Source organism: Lagopus leucura, unplaced genomic scaffold (assembly GCF_019238085.1).
Source record: "Lagopus leucura isolate 7727_CA_CO unplaced genomic scaffold, USGS_WTPT01 Super-Scaffold_100014, whole genome shotgun sequence".
Classification (NCBI taxonomy): Eukaryota; Metazoa; Chordata; class Aves; order Galliformes; family Phasianidae; genus Lagopus; species Lagopus leucura.
In genome coordinates this window covers 4703958-4715901 of record NW_024962268.1, presented here as the reverse complement: position 1 = coordinate 4715901, position 11944 = coordinate 4703958, and the positions used below count along the sequence as shown (strand labels likewise).

Sequence of the window (11944 nt, the reverse complement as noted above, 5' to 3'; positions counted from 1 at the left end):
AGCATCACCTGCTATCATGCAGCACCTGCAGAGTGATGCTTGCAAGTTGCACGGCCTGCGGGATTCATCTGAGTTTTACAGAGAACACTTATATTTAGGTTAATTACACTGCTTTATCCTGACAGATAAAAACGCAGCACAAAACATTACAGCATTAGGCCCAAATGGGCTCTCTGTGCTGCACCTGGTCTGCTCGCTGTCACCTCCCTCCTGCAACAGGAAGGGAAAACCTGCAAAACAGAAGGCAGCGGTGAGCACTACTGAGAAAAGCTTCTTAAAATAATCAGAAAAAGAGCTCTGGCAAACTCATTCCGTGTTTTTAAGTCTCTCCCTCCCCACAGCCCCTCTGCTGAGCGCTGGAGCAGGAGTAAACCCCAAACATCCATGACCTCTGTGAGACAAGTGTTGTTTGTTAAGTGTGAGGTGGACCTGGGCCCAGTGATACTTATTTACAACGTGCATTTCCATCTGACATATAAGATGAAAAGAAAAAAAAGCAGTTCTGCGCAGCTCCAACCTCCCCTCTGTGCTGTGCAGACATTTGGGCCTCACTGTGACTACCACTGCTGTGGAAGTGCATCAAGAACCACACACTGATTTGTAGATCTGATGTACGCACTAGATCTACTTCCAGCCCACAGGAATACCCTTACAAGTTACTGAAAAGCAGCCTCTGATCTGCTCCCTGCGATAACAAGGCAGACACTGCTGATGGCAACAAACACCCCTACGCACAGTGCTGCGCTGCAGAGCAGGATGCAGGTTGGAACAGACCTCTACAATCATCTTGCCCAACCGCCCATCTTCCACGCATACTGCCCACTAATCCACGTCCCTAAGAACTTCTGCCCTCTTCTGAAACACCTGCAGGGACGTGTCTCCACCAGCTGCCTGGGCTACCCATGCCAATGCACCACCACTCCTGAGAAGAAATTCTTGCTAATATCCAGCCTAAGCTCCCCTGCTGCCATGTGAGGCCATTCAAATTACATCTTGCCTGTACAAAAAAAAAAAAAAAAAAAAAAAAAGAAAGAGTGAAGCCAGATGCTTCCAGCCCTGCTGTCTCCCACCACACCACCCCCTTGCCTTTCTACATGTAGCACAGCTGGAGGCCACTCTGCCCCTGCACAATGGCATTGCCACTGGTGAGCTCAGGTGCAGGAGTGTAGCAATGGATCTGAGCAATCTGTGTTCCTGAGTTTAAACATCTGCTCATTTCGTACAGATTTTTTGTCTTTTCATTAAGTGATGGTAACTAGTTTTCTGTTTGCACTTAAGCTCAATTACCCTGCACTACTGAAGAGCAAGGTTCTCCCACAATACCTGATTTATTTATGCAGCAGTTTACAAAGATTCTACACGGGTACAATTATTCCCTGCAGCAGTTCAGCTCAGGCATCACTACCTGCCATTAGTGGCGGTTGGGCAGCTTGAGGAACTGAAAAAGCAACAGAAACTTAACAATGGATGAACATTTTTTGGTAGGAACCAAACTGCACTGTTTTTATATTTTCAACATTGCTATGTACTCAAATGAAACAGTGGTCAAATAAATATCCTTTAATAAAGAAAAAAGGAATCATTTTTAAGCACCAAAACTGTGAGTATGATGTTACATCGCATGTACAAGGTGAGCTCAGTACTTGGTGTACAGGTTTAAACTTCTGAGTCACGATACTAAAAACATGAAATACACAGCAATAAACTTGCATGGCAGGGAAACTGCACTAAAGAAAAAGAGAGCAAAAGGCATACAGTTACAGTTTTTTTAATTTTTAGGTATTGCTGGAAATGTTTGCTTAGTTTACCTTTTTTTATTTTAGGAGATACTTGTTGCCTAATACTTCATAGCCTTGAGCATTTTTAGGTATAGCAAATCTGCAGAGTTGTTTACAATAAAATACGCATTTAATATGTCTTCTTTGAATACAACGGTGTTAAAGGACTTCCTTACTGCCAAGCACTAGTGTTCGATTCTGCCAGTAATATTGCACAAAGCTAGTGAATGGCAAACTGGTTTTGATTATTTCTCATTTATTCAACAGGTTTTAAAAGAAGAAGTTAACATCATTAACCTTTACCGATGTCATTCATGCGAGACAATCTGCAGTCATCTGAATTCCTTTAATCTCATGATGATGTATCTGTAAATACGTAAGACTAAATCCAACACATACAGCAAGCACAGTAACACACTGGAAGATGTTGAGTGAGTGTCCCTGATCCCCAATACCTGTTCCACAACTCAGAAATCAAAAGTGCTCCTGAAAGGATCTGAAAGTCAAAGCCACCTAAGGCAGAACAGTACGGAACAGGTAACAATCTCTGCAGTGACAGCGCTGCAGAGTTAGGGCTGCACTCACAAAAGGCAATCGTCCCTCTGACTCTTTCCAAATGCTGGTTAACAGCTTCAGATACTGGCTTTAAATAATACTCTACAGTCATCTTGAATTCAGCAGAGTAAAATTCATTGCCTGGTCATTTCCACGTTAGAGGTACATCAGGGTATTCACATTTGAATGGAAAGACCTTTTCTGTCAAATGCTGAAGCTCGGGGCCACAGAAGGTGGACCTCCATCACAATAAAGTCCATAAATGTCACAGTCAGAGCTGGGTTTGGGTTAACAGTTAAACTGAATGGGAAGTGCAAAGAAACGTATATACAACAGCCCAGAAATACACCGGCATGCCCACCCACCCTCAGCCCTGCTAAAAATCCTAATTTTAAGTACATGTATTAGGCAGCAATTAAATATAAACTCATTTTATAGGAAAATTTTAAATTACAGTATATTTATAGGTTAAAAACAGCCACTGCTGGGCTTCTTACAGCACTGGCAGCAGTGTGTCAATGTGCTTACTACACTGAAGAGCAATTTGCAGTCAAGTCTGGAACGACCTCCTGTCTGTCAGCCCCGCAGCACTCCAATCGCAGTGCGCTCTCCCAGTAAGGTGCTCCGTTTGCTCCTTAGCAATAAGCTTCGCTTGTTCTTAACGTTAATTCTGTAGTGCTAAACATAACAGTATACTGTCCATGCTTATGGAATCATTACCAGAAATATACACAGGTAAGTTAATTACATAAGCATTAAAATGAAAATAAAATCTGATTACACATGTGAAGAAAATTGATTTACAAATTACACCCTTGAAGTTCAGTGCAACAAACAAGTGAGGGGAACATTGACCAATGACAGTTTCTGCTTCCTCCTCTCAGTAAGTTGCATTTCAACAACACATCTGTCATTACTTAATATTAGACATTACAGAATATAGTGCTTATATATCAAAATGATTCTTTACAAATAACATAGTGAAGTTGAGTTCTATCCCCAATGCAGCCACAAAAAAACCACAATATATAATAACACTAAGTTATTTTACAGATGCCTGGTTTAGGACGCAGACTGTCAGATTTTTTTAGAAAACCTTAGAAGTGATGCTTAAGCAAGGTAACTACAACGTGAAAAGAAAGTGAACGCACTAAGAATATTGGTCGTTTTTAAGGGATCTGGGACCTCTGTGAATGAGAGGATGAAATTCACGTTGATGCAGATGCAGTTTCTGATGAAAGGCTTCCTGTTTGTCCGATGTTTTGGTTACCTACAAGTTTCGTTTTTCATTTCTTGTTCTCACTCACAGATGCTTCAGTCCTTAGATAAGCATTTGCACAATAAACATACCTCCAACTCCTTACCACGACGGATCAGTCATACCATTTAAAACAATTTTAACCACAACCATGAAAGCAAGTTCCTAAAGATGGAAAAAGCATGAGAGTTGACAGACTGCTTAAGATAAACAAGCAACAGATGGATGCAATCACCACAGTGAAGTCCAGCCAGAAAGGAAAAACATCAGTGATACGTAGAAAGGCCTTTTTCATGGATGTTCTCCTTCCTTGCACACGTCTAAATGATTTTCCTGTAGTGATGCTTGCCATGGTTTCTCAAGGACCAACACATTCGTTAGAGCTTCTATCAGCTATGAAAGAGCCAAATCTGCAGGATTGTCAGAAGTTCTGTAAGGTTCTTGTGACCACGCTCTCCCTGTTTGCTGCTCCCACCCCCACTGCAAACTGTCAAGTTGCAGAGAAGGATGGAAGATGATGCATTAGTTTGCACACTACGTAAGCACAATTTCTGTATCACAGTAGGGATGTGAAATTGTGACATCTAGTGACTTGTTTAAGATTAAAACCTAGGATTTGGTGGTTTTCTGTTTTTTGGTTTTCTTTTTTTCAGCAGTATGTGAAGGAAAATGCCATTTTCATTCCATCTGGAAGATGGCCGTTCTGAACTGATATAAGCTGCTATGCTCAGCACAACAACTACTCTTTGTGTGCACATAAAACACTTGCTCCCATGAGAAATCCATTTCTATAAACTAAGCTATTACAGGAAACCTAAGATTTCAACTAAATATAAACCAGATTAAGGACAGTAATTTTTCTCAATCATGCACACATTCAAGGCAAAGTTGACAGACCACATGGCAAATAAATCTGAAATCTGCAGTAAAGCACTGAGCTACCTATATTTATCACAACACAACCACAAACCGTAGACACAAACACTGTGCAAAGGGACCACTGCACCTATATTTTAGAATTATGATATTTTGTCTTGACCTCAAATTTTGCTAGAGTCCCATATGCATACTGTAAGGAATGAAAATGTAAGCTGGAAAATAGCAAAACCCGACATAGTTGCTCAATCACCACTATTTATACAGCGCTAAGATTCAGATGAACTGTATAACCTGAATTACCATTCTGCAACAAATTCTGCTTTGTGCTGTGGTCAAAAATTTAATTAACTCAGTTTCAAAGTGCAGTGTGACTGTAAGTGATGATAAACGCAGAGCAAAAATGCACCACTCACAGTACAGGCCACGTCTAATGATTAACTTTGAAATCACTGTTATTGTTGCATGAGCACAGTGTTTGCTTACAACCACATCATTAACTGAATTCAGAAAAGCAATTTAAGGAAAATATGCCTTGCAGCTTTAGGTTCTTGGAAAGTCAGTATCAAGTGTGCCATAGAACTGATCTCAGGAGAGAAGCATATAATCTGACCACTAATACATGCAGCAAAAATCAACACACTCTGAAATTACGCTACTCATGGGTGCTTTAAGAATGGATGTTCACTTACTGTAAATAAGGCAACAAGGTTAAGAAAATGCCTGTCAATAGCAAGGGTACTGTGACATCCTTCTGAGATGTCCAATTGAGTTTTAATTTCAGGACAGCCAAAGCAGAACAGCTGAATGGTCTGACCTCTGAGGTTCCTGCACATAACCTGTTACTAAGGAGTGTGCTTCTGTTCCTATTTACAAAAGTAAATAGGAACACATGCAATCTCCTGTCAGGAACAGTGACACAGTACGTGTTCTGTTGTATGACAGCAGCAAAGCACAACTCCACTCTAAAAAAACACTATCCCCATAATACTTGGTTATTTTACAAGAGGAATGATGAATGGGACGTACTACACATGGACACAGACCGCAGACTTTCAACGCAGACTAAGTCACATCGATAAACATAAAATGCTGGTGAGAATTTAGCTTCCTTAACATTTTAACAGGCTGAATGTAATATCACATGGAGCTTCTGGATGTTCCAAGACTCTCTCTCTCCTGATACCTCTTACCCTAGTGACACACGTTCTCAGTGCAGCTGTCTGCAGCCATCAGCCATGAAGCTTAGGATTAATTCTAAGCATTCACTGCAGAGGAAGTTGTAACTTTTTTCCTTTTAAAACAAAAAGTCGTTAACAAAAGGAAACCTTTTTTTTTTTTTTTTCAGCCAGCAGGCCTTTGGGTATAAAATACAAATACTTCTGCAGCCATTGAAGAGAATAGCTAAAACAAAAAGCAAGAGAAGCATATTTTCAAAACAGAAGTGTCAATTACGCTTAAGTGCTTTGATCTTTTTAAAAGAAGGCTGCAAACAGTATTCAAATAAAACCTTTAGAACCAAACAAAAATAATTTTAAGTATGAAATTACAAAATATTGCTTCTTACAACAAATGATAAAGTATACTTGGTTAAACACAGCTGAATATTATTTTAAAAAAGCATGAAAATGTCTATGTTAGAAAAGTTTAAGATTACAAATGATCTTCTAAAAAGGTGCTGCCAGTATGTCTTGCTATAAATGCACCTTGCTGGAAACACATTCTTAAATATGTACTGAAGTCTGCTCCTATTTCTCATTATGCTGTAGTCACTTGCTGTTTTTCATACTGACAAACACTTCTTCAAACTAAGAAGAAAAAAGTAATAGTTGCACATTACTGAATTTCAGCTACTGCAGTGCAACACGGAATTCTGCTCTTTCTGTAACATCACTGCTAGCTTTCCTGCGAGGACCTACTTAGTTGGTTTTTAAGCAGATGATATATTCAGTGCTGTGAAGGGTAGATTTTATATCTGTTCTGTTGTTTCAGCCAGATCACTAGTTCCTTTAACAGCAAGTATTCTCCCAGCTCAAAATGCTCTCTCCACTTAACTGGCCACACACTACTAACACAGATATGAAAAGTGCTGAAAAGTCAGGCATTCTTGATTATATAAAATGCATGTCAAAACAACTTAACTTTCTACTCAAACCAAAATTTTTAGAACAATTAATGAAAAAAGTGACCTGAAAAATTTACATTTCAAGCCATTTTTTCCAGATGCTGAATCATTTGCCCAAAGAAACACTATTTCTTTGTGAAAGAAAGCCGCCTGTGGAACTCATGGTCAAAACTGCTGGCTCTGAATTTTCAAAATGAAGAGGAAAAGTGATCTTCAACTGGGATTTCTTGTCTCACTTCAGAGGCTGTATATCACCTGTTCGGGAAAAAAAAAAAAAAAGGAACATCTGAAAAGCTAAAGAGCTTTACAAGTCCTCTTATCAACACATTAGGCAAGTCCAACATGCAAATCTGCTATGTGTCTAGGAAAAGCCCCAGCTCTGTTCCCAGGGCAACATTGCTCCCAAGCTAATGATACCTTAACACACAGTATAACAAAGTCTCCCTTTCCTTCTGGTATTTTTGCACTGAACACTGATCTGAGCTTGGAGAAGCCCTGGATTAAAAGGCTGTAGAGAACAGATGACTTCTTCATCCGGTTACTCTGTCCATCATTCCCAGAAACCCACACTTTGCAACTGCCTACAGTACTCTGAATGTAGTATGGCCACCTCTGTGTACTATAAAATCTTCGGATACTTCTGATAAATAAAAATCTTGTTCCGTTTTTTTCCCCACACAGAATCCATTGCATCTTTACGCTGCTTGTTCAGCTGTACCCCAGATACATGGAATGCCTCAGCATTACTGTATGTGGCTTAGAGTGAGGTGTGAAAGACACTGCTCTTAAAAAAAGGGAATCACAGTCTTAGACAGAATTTAACTCACACAGTACCTAATACAAGATATGGCTACGTCTCCCGCAGAAATTGTGATTGTCTTCAAACGTCAGTAATTAAGAAAATTGGTGTACAATAATATTTTTTCATCTACTATGCATATTCTAAGACACTTTTTGGCATCTGATAAACATATAGATTTAGCTTCTATTCTTAAGGCAAATAATCACATTACATTTAGTCTATGAAGATGCACGCATACTAAGCTAAATTTGAAATGCAGCTGACAAAATTCTTTTGTAAAACTGTTTTGAACCTAATATTCCTATGCAACTGGTTTTGGATATGCAGATCTTACAGATAAAAATCAGTATATCAATTCTTTTTTAATAAAGCATAGTATCAAACTGATATCAATAGTAACTTATGGTAGTAAAAACAAAATACTATTCTTCAAGTTCTTTTTCTTCTCTACTACACTTCTGTAACAAGGCTATATGTTCAAGCACTCACCTATGGAAAAAGTATTTATTCTGCTGAATTTCAACATGACTTTGTTTCAGTCTTTCTGTTCTAGCAGATTATTTCACATATTTTGATAGCATGGGTCAGTTTTTAATTTCTGCTCTGTTAGCAAGTTTGCACAACCATTCTTCAATGAAATCTAAGTCTCATCTCATGAGAAAAGGATTGTTTTCTTAATAGAGTAAGACACTAGTAAGAGAAAGCAGGTTCTGGATGGGTGAAAAACTCCAAGTAGTACACGCAACTCCAACACTGCACCCTGCTTTAGGTTCACCTGATTTCACAGGATCTCAATGTTTGTCTGAAGTGCATCCTTAAAATGGGAAATGGCCACAGCTGCAAATTGACAGGATACTTCAGTTCAGTACTGCTTTAAAAGGTGACATGAATTGGTGCACTACAGGTACTGCATAGCAGTGATTTTCAATCTACACTCTAAAATGCATCTAGAGGGCTGTAAAAGGTAACAAGAAAAATGTTGATTTATATAGTACAACAGTGAACTTGTAAGACTTCTGTAAGGATGCAGTTCCAATGGAAAGTGTTTAGGGAGTCCAGCAATTGGATTAAGAACATTCAAAGTCACTTCTGGATGCATACATGTATAAATCCAGAAGCGACTTCAAATATGTGTGTGTATATATATATATACACACACACACACACACACACACACATACATATATATATATATATATAAATGCTCTTTAGTGTTAAATAATACTCTTGCTAAGTGATCTGGGAAACGAAGAAAATAACTGCACTGAGAAAATCAAGCCAATTCCAAAGCAAGCCTTTTCTTTCACCTATGACTTGCTTTCTAATGGTCTGTGAGAGTTTTCAGAATGCAAAATAATATGAATGAACTTTCAGTTTCAGCAAGAGTTTATTATACTTGTCCATAGAATCACAGAATGGCCCAGGTTGGAAGGGATCTCAAGGATCATGAATCTCCAACCCCCCGCCACATGCAGGGCCACCAACCTCCATACCTAATACTTGACCAGGCTGCCCAGGGCCCCATCCAATCTGGCCTTGAACACCTCCAGGGATGGAGCATCCACAACATCTCTGGTCAGCCTGTGTCAGTACCTCACCATTCTCATAGCAAAGAACTTCTCCCTGACATCTTCCATGGGGAAATAAATGCAAAATTTACTTTCCTTTCTAAAAGTTTTAAATATAGTTATTTGAAAATAGCATATCAATGTGCAGTTCAGCAGGTGATGCACTACACCACCAACACACTTTAAACAGCTGTAGCACTTTACTGTAGCTGAAGAGTGACAACTGACAAAAACTAACCAGCATAGAACTGCTTGATGGAAAGCATCAAAAAAGGTTATCCTGCTAGCTGTGTTGCAAGGATAATAAACATTTACCTACTCTTGAAATAGCCTTTGATTTTTAAACAGATTTATAATTTTTGTTCACAGGTTGTCATCTCTCTTCTCTCCAGATTCTAAATAATCACAAATAAATTTAGGGGGACCTTTTATTCAGACTGTCTCTATTCAGACAGCTCAACCACACGTCAGTAACAGAAAGGAACCACCACAGAAGACCAGTGTTGTATGCTGCTGTTGTAATAAAAAAAAAATAAGACTAATACAGCCTTAATTTTAGAATCTAATGCCAATCCCTGTTTAGTTCTATCTAACTTCATCTGTTGAAGCCTAAGATAAGTACTATCAGGCACTGTAGCTTCGTATTAAGTAAGTTCATGGGATTTCTGTAAGGAGCAGAAGTATAAATTGTATTTTTTATGTGTGTGTATATTTACTGCTTATAGTCTAGAAATTCAGAGTGTTCACAGATTGAAACCAAGCTATCAAAGAGTCACACGAGTAGCCAATGAGATTTCAGTGTGCTCAGCAGTCAAATCTATGATCCTTGACTTGGAGCTATTCAGTTGGAAGTGGTAGACCCTACATTTTTTACAAGGCCAGAAGTAATTAGAAAATAATAATAGCATATGTCCAAGAGTGATTGTGCTGCTTTTGCTTTGCTACTTAAAAGTTGCAAACACTCCCTTCAAATTTCCTAAATGAAACAAGGATTTTTATAGCAGCTGTCCTGTCACTATTCAGCAGAAGTATTAGAACAATAACAGACTAAGATGTTGTCTTAAAAAACTTTTACTTAATAGAAACCCTAATTTGCTTAAAAAAGTCAGTGATACTAAATTTCTGTGTGCATATTTTATCACACTGGACATCACACAGTTTAGTCACTTTCATACTACGTATCCTACAATGCATGACCTGAGGCTTAGCAGCTGTTGTTATAAAAAAGTGTTGAAGAGATATGTGTGTATTTTAAATTGATTTAATTACATGTTAATTTTCCCAGTCTGTGCAAGGCAAACTCTCCTCTTCATCCTCTGATTCAGGCGATGCTTCTTTAATTCGTCGTAACGCTTCATGGATGCTCCTTGTCAGAGGGTCAGTATCAGGCAGAATTGTAAAGGATTCTCTCAACACGTCTTTCTGCACTTTCTTCAGTTTCACCCCTTTCCTGATCTGCGCCAGGATGTTATTGCTATCATCTTCATCAGGAAAAGGAGGGAGACTTCTCTGCTCCACTTTTCTTAAGTGAAAGCTCCCACGCTTCAAAGAAGCCAGCACTTCATCCATCGGGGAACTCACTGCAGTAAAATCAAAATACCTTCAGTACCATTTTTACTAAATTTACTCAGTGGCTATTTACATTTCCTACACAATTAAAAGCAGCCATATGCAATTAAAGTAAGAATCCGACAGTATAAGTATAAAGGAGACTGCAGTTTCAATTTCATCATTCTGCAGCTCTATTTTTGTATTAGCTTCCAAATTTATCATTCCTGTTACTAGATCAAAACTAGATTATACTAGATTATACTAGTTTATACTAGATTATAACTTCTGCAATGAACAAATTTCATAATAGGTAAGTACAAAAATTTATTGAAGATGGCTTTCCTATTGTAAGTCAGGAAAATCAAAATATCTGCAATGAATAAGACATAATGAAAGTGCACATTACTTTGTATTTCTTGACTTGGAAACTTATGTAGTGAACAGGTACTGGACTGTTCAGCAACAGGGATGCACGCATAGAGGAGAATCTACATTTTCTGCACTTACATTCTGCGGCCAGTTTTACCTACTGCGTAAGTACTAATGCATACAAGTGAGGGAAGCAGTACAGCCACAGGGTGCATCTCCCTCCTCCTTTGGGTTAAGAAATGTACAAGCACCTAGTTGCAACTTGCCTGTACAAATTACTTTCCTTCATAATTAATTTATCACACATCCTTTCTTTACAATCAATCTGAAGCTAATTCTCTGCAGAAATAAAAATTGGGCTTTGTCTCTTTTAAGAGCTACAAGTAGGTAGGACTTCTATGTAGAGAACGTGATACAATAAACAGTACAAACTAGTTAGCAAACACTAGCACATATCAACAGATGAATATCCAGCTCTAACTCTTTTCTTTCTAAAACCTCCTTTGTATTTACAAGTGGACCTTGCCCAGATCACTCAATGGCTCAACTGGAAAATATGTGAAGAAAAGACAGAAGAAAAAGGATTGCATATTTGAAGGAGAAAGCAAAGACTGTTAGGCACTCGTCTGTTGTAGGCTGACATCACTGAAGCTGCACAGAGATTTGGAACATCTTTCTTTTGAAATCCACAGAGGTAGTGTACAGCTGCTAACATTCATGACACTCTTAAAGAGTATTTGATTTTCTATTTGTCATTTTATGATGTATATCAAGTTGCACTTACAATGTATGTTTTATATGAATGGAAACAAAGCAGTATCAGAAAACATATGAAAATGAAGCATCAGTATTTATAATGAACTTAAGACACTATACTTATGATACTTATGACTAGACTCATAACAGCTTAAGAATCTGTAACTATTCAGCTGTTTCAAGATAATTCAATCCGTTAAGGAGCACTAAAGAGAAACACTCTTGTTTCTGCCTGATAGGCACAAACAGCTCAAATTCTATATGCATGAGGAAAATCGTCAACTGAGGGGTGTTTCCTGCAGTTGT

At 38.4% G+C, this 11944-nt stretch overlaps 1 protein-coding gene across 1 annotated transcript in view; it reads right to left on the bottom strand.

Moving 5' to 3' along the window:
• Nucleotides 1–1539: 1539 nt before the first annotated feature.
• The window catches only part of JMY (junction mediating and regulatory protein, p53 cofactor), a 65948-nt gene continuing 55543 nt past the window's right edge, over nt 1540–11944 (bottom strand). Inside the window, exons 10-11 of the mRNA XM_042875260.1 lie at nt 10232–10542; nt 1540–6847 (exon numbers count right to left, since the gene is read on the bottom strand). Coding sequence (XP_042731194.1) covers nt 10235–10542 — 308 coding nt within the window. The 3' untranslated portion in view covers nt 1540–6847; nt 10232–10234. The remainder of the gene's footprint in view (nt 6848–10231; nt 10543–11944) is intronic.